Source organism: Stigmatopora nigra, chromosome 21 (assembly GCF_051989575.1).
Source record: "Stigmatopora nigra isolate UIUO_SnigA chromosome 21, RoL_Snig_1.1, whole genome shotgun sequence".
In the NCBI taxonomy this organism is placed as follows: Eukaryota; Metazoa; Chordata; class Actinopteri; order Syngnathiformes; family Syngnathidae; genus Stigmatopora; species Stigmatopora nigra.
Genome location: NC_135528.1, coordinates 5704105 through 5729697, shown reverse-complemented (window position 1 = coordinate 5729697; position 25593 = coordinate 5704105). Strand labels below are relative to the sequence as shown.

The 25593-nt window shown below is 38.8% G+C and overlaps 5 protein-coding genes across 5 annotated transcripts; 3 read left to right on the top strand and 2 right to left on the bottom strand.

Moving 5' to 3' along the window:
* Positions 1 to 1454: 1454 nt before the first annotated feature.
* LOC144215081 (fibronectin type III domain-containing protein 5b-like) lies at positions 1455 to 8454 on the top strand. The gene is made up of 6 exons (XM_077743872.1): positions 1455 to 1825; positions 4087 to 4205; positions 4809 to 5007; positions 5524 to 5613; positions 5952 to 6145; positions 6614 to 8454. The coding sequence occupies exons 1-5, from the start codon at positions 1705 to 1707 to the stop codon at positions 6089 to 6091; spliced, it is 669 nt and encodes a 222-aa protein (XP_077599998.1). The 5' UTR covers positions 1455 to 1704; the 3' UTR covers positions 6092 to 6145; positions 6614 to 8454.
* On the bottom strand, positions 7484 to 13356 carry LOC144215083 (low density lipoprotein receptor adapter protein 1-B-like). The gene is made up of 9 exons (XM_077743873.1): positions 13144 to 13356; positions 11690 to 11832; positions 11308 to 11420; positions 11121 to 11235; positions 10965 to 11037; positions 10496 to 10576; positions 10300 to 10415; positions 10180 to 10214; positions 7484 to 9652 (listed from the first exon to the last, which is right to left on the bottom strand). Exons 1-9 carry the CDS (start codon positions 13226 to 13228, stop codon positions 9511 to 9513), a joined length of 903 nt encoding a protein of 300 aa, XP_077599999.1. The 5' UTR covers positions 13229 to 13356; the 3' UTR covers positions 7484 to 9510.
* Positions 13357 to 13630: 274 nt separating this feature from the next.
* On the bottom strand, positions 13631 to 19079 carry LOC144214746 (macoilin-1-like). The gene is made up of 11 exons (XM_077743384.1): positions 18819 to 19079; positions 18043 to 18184; positions 17829 to 17955; positions 17622 to 17745; positions 17357 to 17535; positions 16748 to 17261; positions 16491 to 16649; positions 16095 to 16277; positions 15910 to 16030; positions 15663 to 15837; positions 13631 to 15218 (listed from the first exon to the last, which is right to left on the bottom strand). The coding sequence occupies exons 1-11, from the start codon at positions 18896 to 18898 to the stop codon at positions 15016 to 15018; spliced, it is 2007 nt and encodes a 668-aa protein (XP_077599510.1). The 5' UTR covers positions 18899 to 19079; the 3' UTR covers positions 13631 to 15015.
* srfbp1 (serum response factor binding protein 1) lies at positions 18831 to 22043 on the top strand. The gene is made up of 3 exons (XM_077744035.1): positions 18831 to 19204; positions 19780 to 20436; positions 20610 to 22043. Exons 2-3 carry the CDS (start codon positions 19780 to 19782, stop codon positions 21753 to 21755), a joined length of 1803 nt encoding a protein of 600 aa, XP_077600161.1. The 5' UTR covers positions 18831 to 19204; the 3' UTR covers positions 21756 to 22043.
* A 274-nt stretch (positions 22044 to 22317) lies between these two features.
* LOC144214747 (transcription factor E2F6-like) lies at positions 22318 to 25296 on the top strand. The gene is made up of 6 exons (XM_077743385.1): positions 22318 to 23006; positions 23434 to 23509; positions 23617 to 23848; positions 24018 to 24151; positions 24278 to 24390; positions 24606 to 25296. Exons 1-6 carry the CDS (start codon positions 22815 to 22817, stop codon positions 24798 to 24800), a joined length of 942 nt encoding a protein of 313 aa, XP_077599511.1. The 5' UTR covers positions 22318 to 22814; the 3' UTR covers positions 24801 to 25296.
* The last annotated feature ends 297 nt before the right edge of the window (positions 25297 to 25593 follow it).

The window sequence follows — 25593 nt, the reverse complement described above, 5'->3', positions numbered from 1 at the left end:
TTTGATGATATATTGGGATCGTAAATAGCAAATAGTTTGTTCCTCAGGCGAAATATTGCATTTTAAGGGTAAACAGATGGCGGTGTATAATTTATGCCGGACGCGGTCTTGCGTTTCTCAGCTCAGGGGAGTTAGCGTTGGTGCTTTATGATGCTATGCAGCTGTCCACTGTCACGGTCATGTCGCCTTCCAAAATGGCTTCTGCTCAAATGGAAGTCATTTCGGCCTGCCACTGCATCCTTTGCGGCGCCGGGGGATGAAAAAGATGCGCTTTGACTCTTGTCATTCATCTGGGAGACCATCTTTGGTGACACCGTTCATGGCTTTACCTGTCTACCCGCTGAATGATGGCCGATAAAGAAGAGCCACAGGTGTTAAGCGGTATATTTAATACTGCGGGTAGATCGTGTCTTTCAGTTTGGAGGAAAATATAGAATTATAAGGAGGAAGAAATGACGAAAAAAAGACTGACATTGAATTCTAAGACCAGTCTAAAGTGGCTTGATAATGTAATAAAGTGCATTTTGTTGACTCTCATTGTACGATGTGCACTATGTGCAAGGACAATAAAGCGTTGGATTCAATTGGCTGCAGTTCATGACCTTGTCAGATGACACTAGGAAGGAAAAAGTCGACGTCACCCACATTTCTGAACCTAAATACGGGGCGAGTGTGTGTCCTCTATTCCTGGCGAGGACACACCCTCCGAAAGATGCCAACACTTTGGGACCACTTAGGGAAATAAGCCCTTGACACCTTTTTTTGTTGTCATTGTCACATCATGCAAGAATGCAGCTTTGTGAGTAAAGCAGCGATAATTAACCATACGCCAATTACTGTTAATTTGTAATCTGAACACCACAAATAGAAAAAAATCAGATTCTTAAATATGAGGCATGGCTAAAGTTTATATAAGCGCTGCATTGCCAACTTCACTTGCAATGGTGACTTTGCTATGGCTGCTTTTCCAAAAATAGCGCCAACCTGATCAAAGTTTAAAGACAAAGAGTCCTTAAATGACCTCAAAAGTGCACAATCAGGGCGGAACTAACTTTGTTTGGCAACAAAAAAGAAGAACCACTTTTTTTTTTGGTTACCAACAACCTTAAATCTTAATTTTTAGTTTTAAATATTGTACGAATCCCACCGCAAAACATTTACAGGGGCGGAGCTTATGAGGAAACGTCCACACCTGAGCCTATGGGGCGTAGTTGGGCGAGGGAGAAGTCTAAAACACTCATAAACTGATGCGCACAGCTATATTAAGATATAAAAACACCCTAACAAAGCACCTGTCCAACAGAATCGAACCACGGGCCATATGTTTGCCACCTCTTACTTTGTTTGACCTTTAAACATGACGTCATGTATGGACTTTTGTTTTTCTGGATTGACAGATGAAAGGAGAAACGGTGGAAAAATACCTTTGACATAATGGAAATAGTCATGGGAGGGGGAGAGAGAGAGAAAAAGAGAGAGAGAGCAAGAGAGAGGAAGAGAGAGAGAGAGACTGCGGCACTTAGGTTGTCTTTACTCACAGTGCTACGTTACGTTCCAACAGCTGGGCACTCGTCTTCTTCTCCTCCTCCATCCTCCTCATCACCCCTTTGTCCCGCACAACCCGGTCGCTCTCCCTACCGCGGCGAGCCTGGGTCGAAGTCCGCACCGCCAAAAGCTGGCAAGGATGCGCGCTTCCCACGGGGGATGCTCGAAATGGGCCATGCAGCGAAGGAAGGCGCGTTAGAAGAAGCAGGAGGGATGCTCGGCTCTTTGTGGTATTCCGTGATCCTGCTCGGCTTCCTCCCCGTCTCGCCTGCCGATGCGGGTGAGTCCGTAAACCCGTCGTATGTAGCTCAACACACGGTAGTCTGCAACACGTGTTGCGTGGGGGAGCGTCTGTCCGTGGCTGGAAAAATTTGGGGGAGAGTCCGTCACTTTGGATGATGGTGAGGGTCTACTATGGCCTGTGTTCTTGAAGGAGATGGAATATGGACAAGGAAATGGTCTGGTTGTCTATTAGGGATGGATTTAGTGGGAAAATGGCAGAGAGAGATGAGAAGGTTAATTTAGAAAAGGTATTTGTAGGTTTAGAGTCGGTATACTGTACCTGCTTTAGGTGGTAAACAGCAATATTGGAATGGGTGGTCCATGTTTAGTCATGAAGTCGTATAGAATTGTGGTCATACTGGGGGAAAAAAGACAAGAATGAAAGGGAAAGGATGGTGATTATAATGAGAAGAGTCAATGATACATGGTAAAAATGTCATTTCATGAGCATGTTGTGAATGTTAGAATATAATTTGACTAACCTGAAATTATCATACGTAAATAATATCTTATTAGGATCAATGTCAATTCATTTGTTAAGAAAAAAATGTAATAAATGCAATAATTTTGGATAACGGTCAGTGTAAAAGTATCATTTTAGCTAACAACTACGAGTCCTTTCCGGGAAAACATTATTTATTATTGACCTGTAATAGCTTTTAGATATTACCAATATTAAATGGAATTATTTTATTGTGTTGAGGATTGTAGAAATTTTTTAGCATTTTTTTATAATGAAATAGTAACGTACAAACAATTGACTCATCCAAAGTGAGCTGCACATTTTGTTCTTTCCGTCCGAATGAGTTAAGGAATGGCAAAGCGCATTTTCCATGCGGATTAGCATAAGAATGCTCACCCCATTTTTACAGTTCATCCCGTTTTCCGACCAACATTACTTTCAAATAACGAGGCCTAATGAGCAATTGTGATCTTTTCACCTTAACCTCCATTACTTTGACTTCATGAATAATGCATTTGTGTGTGGTTTCTTTATGCTGAGATCACCACTCACAACATAATACCCCCTGCTCAAAAGGTATTGAGACCAGATAAGAAATTTTACAAAAACTTTTGACTCACTCTAAAACACTTGAGAGGCCAACAGACATTTTGTCACTCCCCAAAAAAATTAAATTCAGCTTTTCCCCTCTTGCACAGTGTTGATGGTGTTAGTATTGAACAGAGAAAGGAAATCATTGGGCAGTACATTTGTCTTCATATAATGCCATTATTGGACCCTCTAGTGCTTGCAAGAAAATGTGATTCGCTCTTTATATTGTGCTGTGCGGTAGCCTGTAGCTGATTGGATTGGGTTATCAAAAAAAGGCTTAGTTCTTTTCCTAAATCTTCAATTATCATGAAAAATGTGCTTATTTTATCTGATTTAGAAGGAAAATGCCATTATCTTGTCTGTTTGTTCAATGGTGCTTGCAATGCAAACATTATTATTATAATTAAAATCCTTAGGATGACGTCAAGGACAACACGGACTACAAGGTAGAGCAATTTGCTCATTTTCAAGGTGAATTTCAAGAGGGGGAGGAGGCATTTGAAGTCTAGTTACTGAACTGGTTATTCCTTTTTGATAACAGGCGGAATATTAAACTAATGTTATACATTTTGAGGAGGTTCAACCTTGTTAAAGACCGTAATCCAAATATGAAGGTCACTTTAATGGACTACAATCTTGTAGTGCTTGCAAAATCCGCTTTAAAATGACAGCTAAAATTTGCTGGAATAAATCCAAATGACTCATAAAAAGGTTTTTGGAAGAAGTACACAAAATGTACAGTCAAGAATGGCATGAAAATGTTGTTTTGGAGCAGTTTTTTGCTGTGTTAAAATGACTATGAGGAGAACCATGTACTGTAAAATGAGGTGTCAAGATGAACTCATAAAAACTGTAGTAAAATATAGATTAAGAGGGTGGGTGCTGGGGGGCATAACACAGTCCGTATAGCCTTGGAGAAGAAGAAAGCACTTGAGCGTTACAAGCAATACTGCTATTGTTGACGACGACTGCATTCTACGGTTGGGCATGATCGATTTTTTTACTTCTTTTGAAGCAAACATTAGCTCATTGGTCACATGACTGCATAACAAAGTCCACCATGCACCCAAATCAGCCTGTGGTAGCAGGAAGATTATAGCCGGGATTAACGGAATGAAAGATCAATTGATATGTTAGGGATGAATATTGCATGGTGCTTTTGTCTTTAGTCCTAGCCTGCCTTGTTTTTTGTTTTTTTGTCTTAGACACCCTGTTGTCAGCTCCTCTTAATGTGACCATCAAGGAGATCGACGTCAACTCGGCTGTCGTCACGTGGGAGACGATGGAGGGCGACCCTGTCATTGGGTTCGCCATTACTCAACAGGTGAGTCCAGAATAAGGTTTTTTGGATATCTTCTTCGTCCAAAAAATGACAAAAATGATTGGTCTAAAACAAGGGGTCGGGAACCTTTTTGACAGAGAGAGCCATAAACAATTTACGTTTTCTAATGTTATTTCTTGAGAGCCATTTTCGGATTTGAATGGTAAAAATACATGAAAATGAGTGATTTTTTTTTGTGATTTCACCGCTTTTAAAGTACTAAGAGTCTGAAATCTTTAGACAACATTGTTCTGCTACTGCTAATTAATCACGATCAATGATATCATGCATACAGAAGAGTAATAAAGAACAAAATTCTGATTAAAGTGGTCGAAATAGTGTTAACGCCACAGTGACGCTCCTATTAGTGCATTCGCCACTCAGCTCTATCACCAGTTATTTCCATATTTTACCTCACAAGTTAGTGAAGAACCATATGAACCCATGAAAAGAGCCACATCTGACTCCCAAGCCATATATTCCCTACCCTAGGTCTAAAATCTGTGTTGTTTTCCGCATCTTTGCGGACGGATTGGGTCACCAAGTACAACAATCTGTTATTTAGAAGGATTCAAGCATTTTTTTGTATTTTCTGTTGCTTTCCAGAAGAAAGATGTTCGCATGCTGAGGTTCATCCAGGAGGTCAACACCACCACGCGTTCTTGCGCCTTGTGGGGACTGGATGAAGACACTGAATACATCGTTCACGTGCAGAGCATCAGCATGGCTGGCAGCAGCCCCCCTAGCGAGCCCGTTCAATTCCGAACCCCCAAGGAATCAGAAAAGCTGGCGTCCAAGAGTCCAGGTGAAGGATCTTAGAAAAGGCTCTAAAAACAGCCTATTTAAATGCCATTTTAAAAGCTTTAGATGTAGTCAGAGACGTTACAATAGCAAATTTGACATTCCCCTCCAAAGTTAAGCACCGTAATTGCCGTTTCCAACCCCGCCTTCACATACAGTACACTGCCCCCCTCCTTAAATGCAGAGGAAAGCGTTTATCTGCAACCGCCGCATGCAGTACTTCCAATTTTATCAGGCTCGACCCAGTTAGAGCGTGGAGAGCCGGCGCTTAAGACGGACCGGGCAAATATTAAACAATCATCAGCAGCGGGATGATAAGAGCGGGAAGTGGGATGTAATAAAATATCTTAGAGAAACATCCCCAAGGGTCAGAGGAGAGTCATTTCAGTTTGAGATGTATTTTAAAAAGGAAGAGCAATGGAGGAACGGCATAGATGCTACTTTTTATTTACTGTAATGACAACAATTTGACCCTGAGGAAGAAGAACTAAAGATTTATTTTCTTGTCTTCTCTCCCTAGATGAGATTACATTGGAGGAAATGGACCAGGCGGCTCAACTACGAGCTGCTGAAGTCATTATCATTGCGGTAGTCCTTGTCATGTGGGCAGGTAACCATTGCATGTGACGATATGATTTTAAAACATCTTTTTCTGGATCTATTAGCAATTTGCAAAGCCAAGATATTTGCCATTTTGAGGCTGGTCAAAAGCTCTTGTTTTGATTTAAGAGTATAGCGACAGGATCATTAAACTCTCTCCCTGACAATATTTATATTTAGACTTTAAGGCATGTCGAAGGTGAGAGAAACGAGGCAAGCAATTCGCCTCATCGTAAATTATTCTTCCTGAGTCGATCTCCCAACAAATATTCGTCTCACTTTGCCTGCGTTTTTGATGTCCAGAACCTATGAATTTTGACAAAATCCATTTATTTTTTGGCGTTGCAGGCGTGATTGCTTTGTTCTGTCGTCAGTATGACATCATCAAAGACAACGAGCCCAACAACAACAAAGACAAGGCCAAGAACTCTTCGGAGTGCAGTACTCCCGAGCATCCACAGGGAGGGCTCCTGCGCAGTAATGTTTAATCTTCACTTCATAGCCAACGCTGCAATAACTTAACCCTTCGAACCTCAGGACAGGTATGGTACTGCACTTAGATTTTCACCACGCACATTTTACGACATTATACCAAAGTTTCAGTGGCACTCAAATTATTTTTACGTGTATTTACATTTCCAAAACAACATGCTTTAATTCATATATTGTTTGTGTAACTGCATTTCACAAAATAATTCTTCCTTTAACAATCTTCTTTGCATACAAACTGTTTCTGTTTATTCTTGAAAATTGAAAACATTTATAAAACAGGAAAACATAGTTATGTGGGTATAGACAATATGTGAAAAGTGTATATACAGTATTTGTATTCATAATCATTCTTTGGATTAAGGTAGAAAAATATATCTTGTTGGCTGAGATACAATACAACCTATTTTTTGTTTACTCTGATAAATATGCCAAGTTATTTTAGCAAGCAGGATTAATGGTAAAACCATTAAATATTCTTCAGGAGGTAAAATATTCCATTTTATTTTCTTCTGTTTCAGAGCCTGAGAGCCATTCCTCAGTCAAACATGCTGGAATAATGATTCAATGTTCAACTCATCTGGGCACAGTGACAAATTGTTCCAACAATTTGTCAACCAGTGGAGTCCAAGAGGAACAGTGAACATAAATCACATTTTCTTCTGCTCCAAAAGCAGCCATTAGTGTGCTTACAATTGACTTCCATACAAAACCCACTTCCTGATTATCCCAGCTTTTCTTGTTTTTTTTTTTTTAAAGGATCTTGCCCTGCGTTGCCCTTTGCGTCGCCATTTTGGGTCATGCACTCGCCATCTTTCCTGCTTGTATTTCAGGAAGAAAAAAAAGGTTTTTTACAGCACATATGCCGTGACTGAACCCAATTCCATGAAAAAAATGACGTCTTGCTCCTTTTTAAAATGATCTTCCGTGCACTTTGACACACTTTGATGGAAAATGACAAGAAGTTGACTGCACTGTCAATACCATAGCACACATTATAAGGGGAGGAGAATCATGCCTTCATAAATATGGATATTGGAAAAATTCCAGTGGTTCTCAATAGAATAAAATATAGAAGGCGCACTCCATCTCATTTTGCCGTCAAGGCCAGCCTGGGGTATTCCATCATTGAAATGAAGTGACAAATGATTTATATTGTCAAGCAAAAAGGACTACAGAAGAATGCAGATTTTTAGTTCAAACCCAAACTTTTTTTCTGTTTAAATCTTTGTGGCATTGAAATGATAAAATACTATGCTATTTATGATATGTTTATGTATGAAATGTTGTTATTCTGTGATACCAAATGTATTTACAAAAGCAGGAGGAGAATTGTGCTGTGAGAATTCTACCATATACCAAATAAAATTTACTCATACATCCCGATGGAGAAAAAAAACTATTTTTGAGGAAAATCTACAATAGTAGAAAATACAAATACAACTTTTCTTTTAAGACAATTGTTCTATTAGTTAGGAAAAGTCATTATGGCCAAAATGTCACCCCAAAAACAAAGCACTACTAGGATAAATGATCCTCCTGCTATACTTTCTATTGTATATCTATGAATCTGCAACATCACTGTAGCAACACTCTGTCCCCCACCCTTCCTTTTTCTCAATACAGCCATGACACCCATTAGTTGCCTTTTGTGCTTTCCACATCAGCGTTTTTCTGCCTCATTTGCCCTCAGTGTCCTTTTGCTTGTTGATCACACTTTGCCTGAGCAAGCCAGGAAGTCGCCAACAAAATTGGAAGGTTAAATCATTTGAAAGGAAAACACGCCTGCTATTTTTTTGGGTGGCAAAAACCTTCCAACCTTTATCATTGGATTTTTTTCCCGGGTAATTCCACACCCCAAAATCATGCTTAACAGGCTAGCTAATCACTCAAAACTGCCCTTAAATGCATGTTTGTTAGTCTCATTGCCCGCCTACTACTCATAGTTGGCTGGGATAGGCTCCAGCACCCCCTCAAGCCTTGTGAAGATAAGCCGAAATGGAAAATGAATGTTTGTTAGTTAACTGACTTAATTTGTGTGTTTGTGTATAATTTATTGGGCAAATGAGGCAGTTTTGAGGGCACAAAAAAAGCAACCGTTGCCGCATAAAGAACATTTTTTTTTCTTCACAAAGCACTCGATGGTAAATTGTTGAAAAATTGGTTGTAAAATACCTTGTTGAATTGGTTATATGTTGGAAATTTCATTTCATTGTCATGATTATAAAAAAAATGAATTGATTATTAATTTTCTCCATTTTTAATTGAGGAAATTAAGTCAAATGCCCATCCTATTTTCCAGGAAAATGTGAATGTCCAAGTATGTATTACATATGTATAATAAATATGTATTTTCAATGTATCTGTTCAAGAATTTTTGATTACGATGTCTTGCTTGGTGAGAAGCTTTTTTGGGGGGATTTCTATTCGTTTTCTTTGGTTTGCGTGCGTACCCTTCAAAGCAAGAGCAACAAAAAAAAAATCCATGTTAAATAATGCAGGCGGTTAAGTAAGAAGGGTGGGGCACAATGTCCCTGACGTCCTTATTCGTGGAGACGGAACGCGTGCGATTCACAGATTGCGTGACGTTCCGCCTACCGGATTGGAGTTAAAATATTGAATTCATTCAATGTGTCATCTGTCAGCACAATGTCGCTTTCCCACTATTTTTTTCATGACCTGTGCCGCTTTTTCTTTTCTTTTTTGCAAATTGTACAGGTCAGTGAGCTAAAGTCAATTTTCCACATTAGTGGACAAGCAATTATACGGTATTATATTGCATAAATAAGCATCCACGGGTAAACTATTTGACATTGCATAACACAATTTTGCATGTTTACATTTAGCAATTCACTAGTTAAAGAAATCAACGACTGTGCAGTTTTTTTTTTCAATTTAAGTGAGCAGACATTTAAAATTGAAATACATTTATCAGAAAGCCTTTTAAAAACTCAACTCACACTGCCTTACACTTACATTTTCATAATAATAACAACTAATATTTGGTCTAATAATACAGTATAGTAAATATTGAACATTGACACATTAGCGCAATGTTCTTATGGTTCATTTTAATCAAAATATTTCTATAACGTTGATATTATCCGAGCTTCTTTTCATATAGGATGACTTTTTATTAGTATTTTAAGCAAAAACATCCTTTTTATGCCCAGCGATATTTTATATACTCTAAATATTAAACTTTGGCATGATTTTCTACTGAAATAAGAGGCTTAATTCCACTATATGTACATAGTTTAGAAGATACCATACAAAAGTATCTGATATTAAAGTCAGGTATCATTACAAGATATGAAAATGATTTCTTGAGTGATCAATGCATTAGTTGACATTGTTTCTATTAATAAAAGAATAAGAGCCATCATTTGTGCTTACATGGGAACCTGTGCAAAGATGATCATGAGATGAGAATGTCATTCCCAAAGAGGGTGACGGAGGCATTTTCATTGGCACCGCCGTCCCAGTCGGGTTGACTCAGCCAATCTCGGGGCATTAGCCCAAAGTCCAAGACCTGGGGGTTAGTACGCGACATGGCCAGCCTGAGGACAACAAAGAAATCAGTTTGATTCAATACAACGGGAAAATATTGCTTGTCTTCTGTTGTATTAAGAAGCTTGGTTGAAAAGGGACTTGATCACAATTGTTTTATGGTATTTCTAGTTTAATTTTGATGGATTAAAGGTAAACGAAGGAAATCAGAGTAGCAAAGATGGATGTCAAATGATTTGGGTTGAAGAATAGCACTAAACTGATGACAATAATACTCAACGTCACCTGGAATTGAACCAGAACGGGCCAGATTGCAACTGAAGGCAAAACACACCAAAGTTTAGCTCTTAAAATGATTCACAAGACATTTTAGCTGTGTACTTAGCTTGGAGAATCTTTAAGAACTTACACATGTAAATTAATGCCACTATTTCTTTTTAATATTGTGCAATTGTGCACAGGAATCAACAGCAAGGAATCAAGCAAATATACATGTTAACTACAAAATGCCAATATTTTAAAGCGATTTCATTGGATTAATTTCACCAAATCTAAAAATAAGACACACTAAACCCACCTTGAGAAGGCCTCCTCCAAATCATCTTGTATTCCCTAAATTTGGGGAAGCACACAACAAAAATATTAATATGCTTCAGGTGATTTAGCAACTCTGAATATTAGTGTTCCCTGATTTTACCCAAACTGGATTAGTGCGGTTTTCAGCTGTACAGCAGTTGCTAAATTGATGCAAATCCACATTGGTTTCCACTTCCAAGTTGTCCTTAGCGTCCAATGGGTTGACCGTGATAACATCTTGCAGGGTAAGACACAATATATAAAGGAATGACTTTCAATATGACAATTATTTACTGTATTTGATATAATGTGTTTACTTGTTGCGGTATCAGGACTCTCTGAGTGAGAACTACCATTGACAATTGCGCCTAAATTGGAGTTGACTGGCTTTTCTTTCCCTAGAGGACACACAAGTAAAAAACATTAAAATAAAAGTCAATTGTTTATCTGAGAAGAATAAATAGACTTTCAAATTAGCAAAGATAACATTCTAAAAATGTCTATCTACATATGCATGTGTGTGGACAAGAGGATTTAATGAACTATAGCCAAACTTTACTGTATGCCGTTATACTTTTTTTATGCAAATGTGTGTTTTGTTCTAAAAATAAACTTAATTGTAAAAGGCCTCAATTGAAGGAGGAAAACAGCATCACTTTAGCATAGCCATCATATTGAAAAATAACCTCAACTCTTATTAATTCATTTTTCTTTATGTTTGATAACTGCAAACCTCTATGTATATTTTCCATTGTAATGTTAAGTATAAAGTTAATATTCCGATACCTTCTCTGGTCACCTGCCACATTTCAAAGGCTACTCCAAATGCCTGAGCTACTGTCAAAGCTATTGCCTGAGCCTATAAAGACAAAAAAAACATGCAAAACATTTGGACTACAAGACATATATAAAATCACAGGAAAAAAAAACATTTTTACTCACCACTTTCCTTTTGGAGCACAGGTAGGCGTGACACTCCAGTGTCCCATTGAGGGTGTTTTGAGCAATAAATGCAAATATTCTGTCGTCTGTTTTGTCCACCGTGCAGTAAGATATTCTGCAGAACCATAGTGAGAGTTTAACACAAAAAAGTAGCAGGTGATTACCATTTTTGTCTCTGCCCACACACCTGTATATGGAAATATTTTCTATTAAGCTGTCGGTGGACCTGTCATAAAGACTAAATCCATGAGGGGAGACTCCAAGACTGATTTTCTGTGCTTTCTTCCCACTGGCTTTAGCCTGCCACATGAAATAAATTCATCAAACAATTGCAGATATTATTTTTTTAAAAGGTGCAGTGAAATGGTAACACTATCAAAATAATGAAAATCACTCCACTTAATGTCATTTTATTCTGCTATTTCTCACCTTTTCATAGTTATTCCACCTAAAACAATACATCAGGGAACGGCCACTTTTTATGACATCACAACAAGAATGGATGGACATTTGTTGCATTCTATTGTTGTGCTATTTAGTTAATTTAATTAAAACACAATTCTTCTTACTGTTGCAACAATCCTTTTCACTGCTGTTGCTGCCAAGTCAACGCCTTTAGGCTGATCCACTAAGGTCATCCCAAGGTGACGGAGGCTAAAGGTCATCCCCTCCAAGATGGCCTCTCTTGTGTCCGTCCAGTTCTCTGGAAGCTCTGTCAAAAAACTTTACAGTCTAAATGTCATTGTTTCATAACAATGGCCACATGTGGGTGACATTTCTAGAAAATCACAAGTCACCTAATTAATTCAATAAAATTCCCATATAACTGATTCTAATTGCATCGCCAATATTTACAAAAAGGAGTAAATACATATAAACAGCCACCCTAATGGCATGCTTTATTGGGGTTTGGTAACTTTTTACCTGGTGTACCTGAGTTTCACCTCCTGTTTTTTCAGCCTACCCCACCTCCCTTCAGTGATCCAGGTGTTCGTAAATGTCATCAACCCTTGTCTACGTAGTTTAACCCCTTGTTTGTGTGGGTTGGTGTGAGCACTTTGAGCCAGTTCATCTATTCCATCCCCCGCAAAGGTTTGGGGCGGGCACAATATATGTACTATATAGGTCAGAGGTATACTATTGTCAGTGTTAAATCAATACACCATCTCCATAAACAATCTAGTCTGGAATCAAATCTGTAGTTTGCAATTAAAGATGAACAGTTGGGAGAGTGTTATATTTATTTATTATTCTATTTTAAGACATATCTCAATAGGCACATTTGGAGGATTCAAACTGAAGTGTTGTGGGAGCAACTATGCACTTTCTTATCAGTTCTGGTACTCCCTGGCCCTGACACTGAATCTATGTTTATGCAAAAAGTGGGGGAGGCTTGGTCAGAAAAGCAAGCCATTTACTATGATATTAGCAAGTCCTTGTGGAAGTATGTTATGATGGAATTATGTACTTTATGTTAGGCTTTGAGGCTTTCTCAACTTCCAAGAAAACTTAACGGCTTTAGCCCAATCAATGGGCTCATTGCATTTTTCTTAACTAGGGTCCCTTAACTTAAAAAAAATGCAGATTCCAATTCTTATGAAAGTACTAATATTAATACTCTGTCCGATCTTGTGTTCATACTGTTTTTTTGGGGGGGAATATTTGCTCATTGTGATTTTGCTACATTCAATATTTTCAAAAAATAATACTACAATAGTGGAAATAAGAATGTGAAACTACTAACAAAACTGTGTAATTCATTTCGACTTTAGACCCACGTGATTAGAAATATAATTAACAATTAAAAATCAAGATATTACAATTAAATAATTTGTCACCAGAAATATCAGATAAATTAAATATAAGTTGAATCAATTTGTAAATCATGGTATACAGACTTCAAGAATTAAACAACGTCCGACTTTGATGGAATTAGTGTTTGATTAATTATCAGAAAATATAGATACTATTAACTTAAGCGTCATAGACACGTGTTGGTGGTACTTTATGTCAACAAGCTTACTTTTATGTCTTCGGGCAGTCCAGTGCTGTTTAGCAACAGTCGGTCTTCGAATAATGGCTCGTCCAGCTGACTTGAGCGCATCCATATCGGCGTGTAATGATCAGAAATAAGTAAAATGTAAGGAAAGGTAAAATTGGAAGTAAATGTTAACTGGGTAGTATTGGTGCTGACAGGAGCGTCAGTGGTGCGTTCAAGTGCTATCAGAAATCCTGCCACTTTAGTCGAATTAACCAATGAAGATGGTGCATTCAGGGCAGTTCGGAAACTAACATTAGTAAATGATATTTTGGGAATATCATAATTTATATATATCATATCTAATTATGATATTACAGTATATACATATAATATGTATACATTATAATTCTATGGGTGGTTCAAACAAGTAATATATGTATTGGATATTTCAGAGGAAGGAAGAAAAATATAAAAAAAACATTAATAAAAACTAAATTTCTATAAATAAATGATTCTTACATTTTAAACATTATGTTTAAGTCTTGCATTTTGGAAACATTTTAATATGTGCCAGACACCAAGTTCACAAACAGTAAAAAGGGCTTGTACTGCCTCCAAAAACTTTCTATAATAATGATGGCAAAATGGGACTGTCTCTTTGAGATAAGTGAGAGGGTTAGGGTTAAGAAAAAGAAAAAAAATACAAATCACTTTCACATTTTTTTTTATCTTTTCCTCCCACAATAAATGTACTAAGTCGGCGCTATCCACAAGTGATCCAGGAAGGTCACATGATAGCAGTCAAAATGGTTCACATTCACCAAATCCTGATTGGAAAATGAATCAAAATCAACTAAAAATGAGGAATACAAAAAAAGATACTGCCTCATAATTAAGTCTACAAATAAATAAAATAATAAATAACACAACCTGCTGCTTCATTACAATTTTCCTGGTAAACACAACACCATCTAGATGTTTTAATGACACAAAAAAATGGAACAGCACCCTTTTAAAAAATGTTACATCAATTGAAGTAAAAATGGATGACACACAGCAACACTTAGCACTAAAAAAAAATAAACAACATTCCTCAAGTTAATGTACATTGCTGTAAACAAAGATGCAATTTTTCGGCATGAATAGACAATGTTTGGTTGGTGTTTGGCACACCAAAACTGTCTATGAAAATGTCATTTTCCCCCTAAAACTGTAATTTGCAACTTGCAAAAACCAAAAGTTCTCAATTGAGCTGGTAACACTGAATTAAATATGCCTTTGTGTACAACAGAGCTGAAGCTTTTAGAGAAATTGCAGAATTGAAAGGCACTGTAAAATTTGCAAATTAAAAAACATAAAAACACCCGTAACCACCAGTTAAAAGAGACATCATTAAATTCATCTCAACTTGACCTAACAGGTGGGAATTTTATATTTGCTGCAAACAAGGAGATTGGTGATGTTTGGCAGAGTTGTTATTAATCTTTTAGCTCACAACTACAGCATTTAAAATGATCAATTTCCCAAGTGGGTCAATTTGAACACTTTTACATTCATGCATCTCTCAACTTGAAGTTAAAACATGACAGGTTTAAACCTGCAAGGTGACTAAAAAGTACGTTCAGGGCAACTTTTGCAAAGCAAAACACAACGGTTCTTCATTTAGCCAACCACTATTTATTCCTCCTTCCCCACTGATTACTTTCAATGGAACTGCTTGAACAGTCCAACTCCAAAAAAACCTCTTAAAAAGAAAACAAATCCTTCAAAAATGCCGATATGTAAGGAGTCGTCTTTCAGTGCAAAATCTGTCAGAGGCTTGTAAACTCAGTATGGCCAAAACTGAATCAGTTTAAAAAATAACAAAAAAATAAATAAACCATCTAAGAAAAAAGGAATGACAGTTCAGTCCAGCTATTTTTTGAGAGGCTGATAGACTGAGGCATTGGGGTCCAGAGAGGAGGGACTATTGTCCATAAACTTGGAGGAGTAGTGCGGGGTGACCGAACTCAAATTGCCGTTATCTGACGAGTACGAAAGACTGGGCATGACGGCCATTACTTCCGCTATCTTCTGCTTCAGCTCTGCTATTTCTTGTTCTCGCTGGTGAATCTGACCTGAGTACCAAGATGCACAAAAATATATGAGCACTAGTCCATCCCGGTGCTCGGACGTTTGGTCGCTGGTCTTTTGGTGGCCTGTCAAATGTACTTAGATATTAAAAAGAACTTAGATATTAAACAGTACTTAGATATTAAACAGTAGTAAGATATTAAACAGTACTTCGATATTAAACAGTACTTAGATTTTAAACATTACTTAGATATTAAACAGTACTTAAAAATTAAACAGTACTTAGATATTAAACAGTACTTAGATACTAAACTCTCTCTCTCTTAGATATTAAACTCTCTCCCATGAATGTAATTTTGAGAGCTGGCTTGAATAGTAAACTCTCTGTCACCATTTGACTGGCGGCCAAAAGGGACCAAAAGACCGGCGACCAAAAGACCAGCGACCAAAAGTCCAGTCACGTTCCATCCCACAAGGGGCATCCCTACCTTGCGAGATCTCCAACTGCCTCTTGGCATCACCCAGTGCGGAGAAGAGGTCCAATTTGATCCTAGTTTCAGCACTAAGACTGTTCTCCAGGTGCTGGGTCTTCTCCTGCATGGCTGACAAGGCAGACATCAGCACCTCAGTGTCCTTCTCGTTTTCTTTGTACTTCCTCAGCTCCTGCAGGGGTTCAAATTCAGGCGTTAGGAGTTTAACTATAGATGGATAGGACGAAATGGCGCTCAGTCCTACTTGGCACTTGGCCTCCAGGTCTCGAATCTGTTCTTCTTTGACCTTGGTGTCCATGCCAAGCTTTTTGCACTCGGTTTCCAGCTCTCGGATGCGACTCCGAAGGGAATCAGTGGACTCCGCTCTGGAAGGAAATCCAAGACATGCTTATTTGCTTGTCCGGTTAATACTTTTGGTGTGACGAGTACCTGGTGGCCGCGGCTAAGGCCACCGCTGCTCGAGCGGTGGCCTCATCCATTTTCTTCCGCTTCCTCTCTTCAGCCAGCTGTTTTTCAGCTAAAACGCGAGCATCCTGCTCGGCTTTCAGCCTCTTCTCTAGCTGGGAGATAGTCTGCTTATCCTTCTGCTTGGCCTGGACGGAACTGTGGAGCCTGTGGAAATCCATTGAAAGAAACATGGTCATTCGTTCCCATAGAACAGTGTTTAAAGATCTCCTTCACTTCTATCTAAAACTGTGATTTAAGATCATTCATTTATTACTTCCAGACAAGCTGTTATTAGACCTTTGGTTCAGCTGTTTTGCCCGATATTTTTACAGTAAGTTTTTTTGTTCTTTGGATAATTTCATATTTATTTATACTCACTTGTTTTGGAGCAGTTCATTATCCTGCTGCAACTGGCCCAGTTCAGATCGAAGGTTGCGATCTTGGTTGCTTAAAGAAGACAGCTGACTTCGCAAATCCGACTCCACCTGCCTGTTGGCCTGCAAGTCTGCCTTGAGACGCTTCACATCTTGTTCCATCCTTTCCACCCACGCAGAAAACAGTGCATGCAAATTGACATAAATAAAAAGGCATTAGGAATAGGACTCTATTTGTATTCTAACCCACTTTTTTCTTACCGTATTAAAGCATCCGTTTTTCCCAACTGGTTATTAGGAATGCAGTTCTCCAGCGGATCTTTCGGACTTTTCGTAGCCCCCTTTTGTTTTTTATCGTTCTTATTGGACGAGGAACCCGTCGAGAGGCTGCCGTTGCTGAAACTGTGATTCCGCGGCGACGAGTTGCAGACATTTTTGTAGTTCTTCCCACTTGCTGCCACTTCTTCTTTAGAAGTAAGGGCATTGGTGTCTCCATGCATATGCTCTCCTGCCACGACTTCGTTGCTTAGCTTCTTCGCCCTGACGTAGTTCTCAATATATTCACTCTCCTGTAACTTGGAGTCCAGTGAGTGTATAATGTTGTTGTTATTGATTCCAACTGTGTTTTGCTTTTTGCCTTCACGCTCTTTTGCAGTACTGTCCTTCCCTTTTTCGCGGTACTCCAGTTCTGGTAATGGAACTGGGGTACTCTTCTTGCTGGGTGGGGCCCCATTTTGAGACACATTTTGGGGTTCGGTTTCTGAAATCCCTTTTACTAAAGAAAAAAACATTTAGTTTGTTTAAAATTGCCTTTCTTAATAAATCTAAATTGAATACAATATCTGAACTCAATGATAATACACATCTCACCCTCTTCTGTCTCCCTCTCTTGTCTCTGCAGCATCTGTTGCTCCGGAGGTAGAGCTTGTTGTAGCAGTTCCATGTAGAACTCATTCTCCTTTTGCACTTCTTTCTGTTTCCTTAGCCGCATCTTATAGCTTACATAGCTTTTAAAGCCAAAACCCAGAGTCACCACTGGGTAGCCAATACTAGCAGTACACAAAAAAAGACAAATATTAAGAACACCACAACCCTTTTTGCTTATTTACTTTTAAGATGAAGCAAACGGACTTACCAATGAGCTGCAAAAGGTCGACAAAGGTCTACATGAAAGTTTTTCAGGTCTTTGAAGCGGACGGCAGCTTCAATGTACACAAACAGGATCCACAGTGATACAGTGGGGAGACACACTCCTCTCTCTAAGTGGAATACATCAATGTGAGTTACTCCCACGCATTTAATGGCACAAAAACAATGCGGAAAAAGAAAACCTTCAGCTAACCTGTGTGCCATACATACTGGACCCATACATAGGTGCTGGCAGCAAAGAATAGCCACTGGACAGGGATGAAGAGGAGGCAAATAATGTCTGACGTGAGGGCCACAAACACGAAGAACAACGAGAATGCCTGAAACGATAAATAAGGGGAAAGTTGATCATTCTACAAAATGCATGGTTATTTCAATCTTTATTTTTTTCAAAGATGCAGTCTTACCAGTCCTTGATACCTGTAGGAATCGTAAACACTGCGAAGGAAAAGCCAGAAGGGCCACAGATACTCAAATCTGAACTCCAACACAAAGTCAGCCAGAAGAACCAGCACCCATACGAACAGGAACTTCAGATACAGGAATGTACTATAGGTAGAGAAAAAACAGATTACATAGATTATAATTGTAGTGATCTTTTGTTGGCTAATAATGTTGGATGTATAATTGTGTAAATGTGGAGGGTAGCAATACTGAGGTAAAATTATGTGTCCGCGATTTGGGGGGAAATTGCAACAATTTCCAAGGACGGGATCCAATGCACATCCTATATTATAACAGAATGTCCTAAAATGATCATATCAAATTCTTGATTATACCATTCAAAAGAAATGTACACCCATCTCTTTTCATGTGCCCTTTAAGGACAGTAGGATCTTCCAATCTACATCTGAAAGCATCGCTTTTGACGTTGCATTAACAAAATTCCCTTGAACAGATCCATCCAAAATATGTATATGTGTACATTCATCATATCGGCCACTAGGTGATTTTTGGCAAACCATATTTGATTGCAGATCCGGATCGATGTGAGCTAGTCGGATATCATATAAAACGTTTTAACATCCCCACATAGCATGAATCGGAATGGTATTTTAGAATGGATGGAGATGCACAAGATGAGTTAGGCAATAAACGATCCACAGCGTGCAAACCAATCTCGACATTGACAGCGGCGCCATTGTTATACAAGATCGCCCCCCAACCCATTTTTTCCGCGTACCTGCTATATATACCCTCGGTGATTCGGTTCCGTTTTAACGGCCGTCGGAGTTTGCTGCAGTCCGCATTGCGCCGCTTCATCCTCCCCCAGATGATTTCCCCGATCTGTCGGTGTGGTAAGAGGAGCACGGGAATGTCATTCGCTCACGCTAATATTCACAGGTCTTGAATTAGCCGCCGTTGTTATTGTCATATACACATGTAACAAAGAAATAAATAATAACAGTGCATGGGGAGGCCCCTCCCCTTTTCACGACACTCCGCGTTCCCTGTCGCGACAAGTGACGTCATGACGGCATCAGAGCCCGAAGCACGTCCAGTATGGCGGCCCACGGAGCGTCGACAGCTTTGGCTTCTCTTTGAGAGTTTATTGACCTGTTATTTACAGTAAGGACACTTTTAGGATTATGCGCTTTCTGAATTTTGCATGAAATGTGTGCTATTGGTAATTTTGCGACAGATCGATGCCTATTTGTTTAACTCAGAGTGCTAAAACGTGGCCATGCGGCCAAGTACCACGTTTGTGATCTCAGTTGTATCACGTAGATTTTTTAGAAAATGTGTCTCATTTAAAGATCAGTTTGATTGTAAACGCAAAACATCTGTATTCCTTTGAAGGATTTCAACAATAATGTGCTTTAGATACAAAGTATTTGCAAAATGATAACATCAACAAGTCTCGGATCACAGTACTTACTGCATGTCAACAAAGTCCATTATTTATACTTAAATAGAAATCGATTGCCTTGCTAATTGTACTTTTTGCTTCCTAAAGTATGTAATTCAAATTCATTTGGAAATTTTCATTGAAAGAAAAAGGACGTGAATATTTTTATCAGTATTTCAACTTAGGGAACGATTTTTGGGGGGCGATTCGAGCATTCATATTAGTGTTTATTTTATATATATATGTGGGTGAGCATTAAATGATCACATGTATTATTATTATTATTATTTTTTAGATGACCACTTCAGTGTGCAACATGGAAGAAATCGAGCCACATATTGGGACAAAGGAAAAGGACCACATTGGAGAAGAGACACCGATTGTGGATGAGACACTAATTGGGGACAAGACACCAATTGGAGAGGAGGCACCAATTGAGGACGAGACACCAATCGTAGATGAGACACCGATTGGGGAAGAGACACCAGTTGGGTATGAGACACCAATTGAGGACGAGACACCAATTGGAGATTTAGAAGGGGACCAAGAAGAAGCAAAGCAAGATGTGACTTTGGAAACAAAAGGTGAAGTAGAAGTTGGCGAGCAAGAAGAAACTAGTGGAGACTCAGAGGCGGATATCAAAGCAGAGGACTGTAATGATGAAGAAAAGAATGAAGATGAGGAGACAAAAGCACTCGCAGACCAACCAGAGAAAAAGCCTGACAAAGTTGAACCCAAAGTGGGGTCTGGGGTCCTAAACTTAAACAATGAGGTGGTTGATATGAGGAAAGAGGTGAGGAGAGTGAGGACACTGGTCATCCGGAAACTCGTTCGTCAGATGGCGGCGCTGAACAATAAAAAGGGCACCGAGCCGCAAGTTGAGAAGAATAAGAGGAGGGCCGCTAGAATACTGGAGGAGATCCATGCCTTGAAAAAAATAAACCCTGACCATGTATGTACTCGACCCGAAAGAACACTTTACATTTATAAACAAAATCATTTTAGTCACAGTGTATCATTTACCCTTAATTTTATTGAACACTATAGATGTTGTAGTGAACATAATGGATGTTTGACAGCATATTTCTGTACAAAAATTTAAGAAATGTTTTATTTCATCCTCAGGTCACCAAGTCATCCTTGCAGAATAGCTTCAACTTCAACAGGGTGTGCCAGGACCCAAAATATACCATGTCAGACCGAGCCATAGCTCGCATCGGTTCCCACCCGCAGTTCAGGGCAAAGATTGAGAAAATACAAGCCAGCATCAAAGACTTTTGTGAGGAGAGGGAAAAGGATGCGAGGGAAAGAAAAGAAAAGGTGAAAAAAGTTAAAAAGTTTCTGGACCCATGGGATGAGAAGATGTGTAGGGCACCAGAAACAAAGACGTTAGAAAAGAGAAAAGAATTGACCACTGATGATGACGAAATGGGTTCTACTCACCCTGACGAGTACGAGATGGAACCTGCTCAATTTGCTCCTGAGAAGAAATTAACAGCCGAGTTTAAAAGTCTCAAAAAAAAGAACGTACCCAAAGAAAAGGTGAAGAAAAAACCGCAAGCTAAGACTCAAGTAAATAAACCAAAAGTTCCAAAACAGGATGAAGAAAGCGATTTAGACCTCTCAGATGACGACAAATCGTATTTCGACGACAGTACAGAGGAACGATTCAAAAAGCAGTCGTCCCAGGAGGACAGCGATAATGATTTTTTTGTGGGTAAAGTCCGCAAATTTAAAAAGAGTAAAACCACCGACAAAGGTGAAGAGAATAAAGAAGAATCAGAACCAAAATCAAAGCCTGCTCTTGAGACTGAACTTGATGAGTTGGAGTCACGGTTAAAGCAGAGAGGACCAAAACTTAACAGTCTCTTCTGCTCTTTGTCTCAGGACAAATCGATGGGTGGAATGGGAAAGCCATTTGGAAGAGGCCGGGCGGAATTTCAAGAACATGGAAAATTCCAAAGGGGAGAGCAAAGTACGCGGGAGCATAGGTACGATAGGAATGAAGCCACATTTAGGGGGGGTGACAGGGGGGATGATAGAAGGCAGCAGGGATGGGGGGATGATAGGAGGCAACAGGGCCGGGGAGATTTTAGAAGGCAGGAGGGTCGAGGAGATTTTAGAAGGCAACCGGGCCGGGGGGGTTCCGGCGGATTTTCTCGGCAGGAACCAGAGCAAGCCTTGCATCCATCATGGCAGGCCAGTAAGAAAAGAAAAGAGCAGGGAAAAATTTTGCCCTTCCGAGGGAAGAAAATCAAGTTTGATGATTGAGATACATGATAGCATGTGTTTTTTAAATATGGATGCTATGTCTTTTTTTGTGGACATTTGGAACTGTGTATGGAGTATTTCTGCATTGTCTTATGTGAAAAAGAGACATGTTTTAAAATTGTTCTCAATACAAAGGCTTTCCACATAAGCAGGAATTATAAAGTGTATTGTGAATTGAACTGTGAGAAATTATTCATTATAAAGAAGTATTGTTTTTCATTTATCTGCCAGTGATGTAAAGTGATTGTTTGCTTTCCAGATGGTAAAATAAATTGAGGTATAAACTTATTGTCATTTGTACAGACTAGTTGTATTTGACTGTGAGGAAAGTAGCATGATAATGTGATAAAGTAATGTTTAAAGTAGTCGTTGTTAACTCCGATCCGATTAAGTCCGTTTTCCATAGCTTCCTTTTCCAACACAGCTGATTCCAATTAACAATCTTAATCGATCTGCCCACGTTTTGATCATTCGAATCGGGTGAGTTTGAGGAAAGAGACGCGGAAAACAAACTGGAAAAGTGCCATCAAGGATCCCTGTTTTCAACAAACTGTGAGTGAATTAATTTATCTGGAGACTTGATTTATATGATGGATTGATTGGGTTTATATTGGGTGGCTCTATAAAAGCCATCTTTTTAGACAACTTGCTCTGAGATCATGATTTATGTGCATATTTTGAATCCCTTTATTAAGTAGACGTGCAAATGCCTTTTACGTTCTATGAAAAACAACAAAGCCCAACTTGCATTTGATGATTTTATCAGAAATGATTACTGTACTTTGGTGGGAAAATGCGTCACGTGACTTCGAATCTTGGCGTTCATTGGTCTGTTCATCGTCATTCCGCGAAATCCGCTAACTAGCTAGCTATTTGATACATTTGTATCAAAACACGCTAATACGATGGTCTGCAATGATCATTGTGGTAATAATATTGTCGCGTTGCGAACATAAAATACCCCGAGCGAGTGGAAACTCATTGTGGAATGATCCCGGGTTGTTTATTTGTTTGCTATCGACACACGTGAGTTGTTAGCGACAATCGAATACGTGCCACATGGACGACGGGACATCCGTAGCAATGTTGGTTAAAACGGAATCCTGCGAACAACTTCTAAGTTTGGGAAACGAGGAATCTGCAATTGAATTTTCCTGCAAAACTGAAGAGGAATCCGAAGAGATTGACAAGTCCAAGCAAGCATCACAGCCCGAAGCATGGTCGGATCAAAGTTTTGAGGAGCAAGCCATGGTAAGTTAATATACAAAGTACTTGATCTACTATATAGCGTGCACAAGTTATATATTCTTTAAGGATCAAATTAATTATTGTGCAATCTTAGTGCTCTTAGTCGATCTGTATTGTGCGCCAGCAGCTAAGTAGTAAAAGTAGTTTTTTTTTCTTTTTTTAAGAAAGTACACTGTTGCTAGGCAACAGAAATAGTTATCCACATCATTAGATCAGATTACTACTAATATTACTAATACTATTTTCCCCATCGCACTCATTTATTTGAGTCCTTGAAGCGATGTGGGTTAAAGTTTGGATGTTTTATACGACCTAGATTTTTAGTTATACCAGAGTATTTTGTTGAAGTAACTGTGTACAATTGTTTAGGTTTTAGTTATACAAGACTATTTTTTTCAAAATCTGACTTATATGTGTGGATTTCTTACAGCAAACTGGCTGGCTAGATGATGGTGAAGCATCCATCATCAGAGAGCCTGGCGTATCGTGTCCAACTGGAGAAGAAAGTAAGATTTAGACTAATTATCCCACAAATGCAATTATTGACAATGAGCAAATACATGCTATTTCATATGCAAAGATTAATTCTGATCTTTTTTTTTTGCCCATCCAGCTCTAGATATAAATTCTCCGCCTGGCAGGCGAAAACAGCGAATTGACACATCGCTGGTTTTCTTGACGAGGCAATTTTTGAAGTTGCTACACCAATCAAAAGATGGCATTTTGGACTTGAATATTGTGAGCTACCAACTCAAAACTCCCAAAAGACGCATCTATGATATCACAAATGTCCTAGAGGGGATCAGATTAATCAAGAAGAAATACAAAAGTCACGTGCAATGGTTGTAAGTACAATATTTGGTTTAATAATGAATTTTAGGCTCTTGTGATGCTAAAAAAACACATAATGCAACATAATATGCTCAGATAAATGACTTTATGACACTTATATTATGAATTAAATGTCTCTTTCCAGTTCAGATTTATGTTACATCTTGCTATTTTTCTTTCCAGGGGTCAGTGTCTCAATGAAGATCTAAATCAAATGATCCTTGAGCTCACCGAAGAGGAAAACAAGCTAGATATGCTGATTGAGAACTGCACTGAAGAGCTTTTTCATGTGTGTGCAGACATTCTCAGCAGCAGATATCCTTTTCAAATTCCTACCATGCTTAAATCTTAGTCATTGAGCATCCTAAAATCCTCCTTGCGTCATTAGAATGACGTCATTCTCATTTCATGTGGGCGTGTGTCATCCTTGACATGGTTTACATTTGCCTACGTGACTTATGAGGATATTCAAAGCATTCCTGCTCTGAGAGAGCAAACTCTGCTTGCCATCAAAGCCCCCGAAAACACCACAATGAATATTCCACACCCTAAAGATGTAAGTTTTCCTACCCCAATTTCTACAGCGGTGTGATCTATTTTTTCCCCTCTTCCCTCCATATGAAAGTTGAGAGGCACATGTGGGAGAATGCCTCTGAATCTTGTCATTTGAAGTGTAAATCCATAGTAAGATGTGAGGCCAATCCCTGAATTAGAAATTCTTCAGGAGGTGTCTTCTTGTGGACGCTATCTTTTGCCTCTTTCTTTCCTCAGAGCCTCCAAATCCACCTCAAGAGTACCAAAGGACCAGTTGATGTGTTGCTATGCTCTGATGAGACTCTTCCAATGGAGGTCACAGATGGTGCGGTAGGCCATGCCAATGGCAGCCACGTGCCCACCACTCTTCCCAATGACTCTATATACACCTCACTTGTGCAAATGGCCGTTAAAAGTGAACCTTGTTTTTAGGATGTCACTGCCCCCCACACCTGAGCTTGTTTCTCAATTTCTTGAAACACTTGAGTTACATTTTTCCCCCAAAACTTCTTTCCAATTTGAATGTAACTTGGGTAAGTTGCCTCCCTGAAAATGATAGCAAGGCAGACATTTTTTTTTGTCTTTGCAAATGGAAACTGTTACTAAGATCTATGAAGAAAGACACTGGTTTTGCATCCCATTTGGACTTGTTTCAATTTTTCTAACTACATGTTCACATCAGTCATTCATTTCTCTTCATTTTTTTCAGATATTTCATGTGCTGTTGAAAGCACACCAAAAAAAATGATGACTAAATGGAACGACGTGAGCAGAAATCATCTTGTTTTGAGGGGAATTCTTTAATGTTCAAATGTGGAAAAGTTTCCCAGTACACTGAGTTGAATGTTCGTTTTACTTTGGCTGCTATTTTTGTCTGTCAGATTTCTATTGTATTCAACACTTTCAAATAAAATGTGCCTTGAAATAATTCATCCGTGCGAACTCGTTTAATGTGGCTTTGCACATTTCTTGACTGGTTTCAAATATGCACCAATCTCAATATTATAGGAAGTAATTTTATAATATTTATATTCAACCTGTTTGTTCAAAAAATCTAACAAAACAACTGTTCTATTGCTTTTTGGTTTCTCAGGTAAGTAACCTTAATTTTCCCTTGTATAAATTCTACACGTGTATGTCCTCTAGGTGGCAGTGTAGTATCACCTGTTTGGGTATTTAAAAAAAAAAACATATCTGTAGTGGTTTAAAATCTAAGTACTGTAAA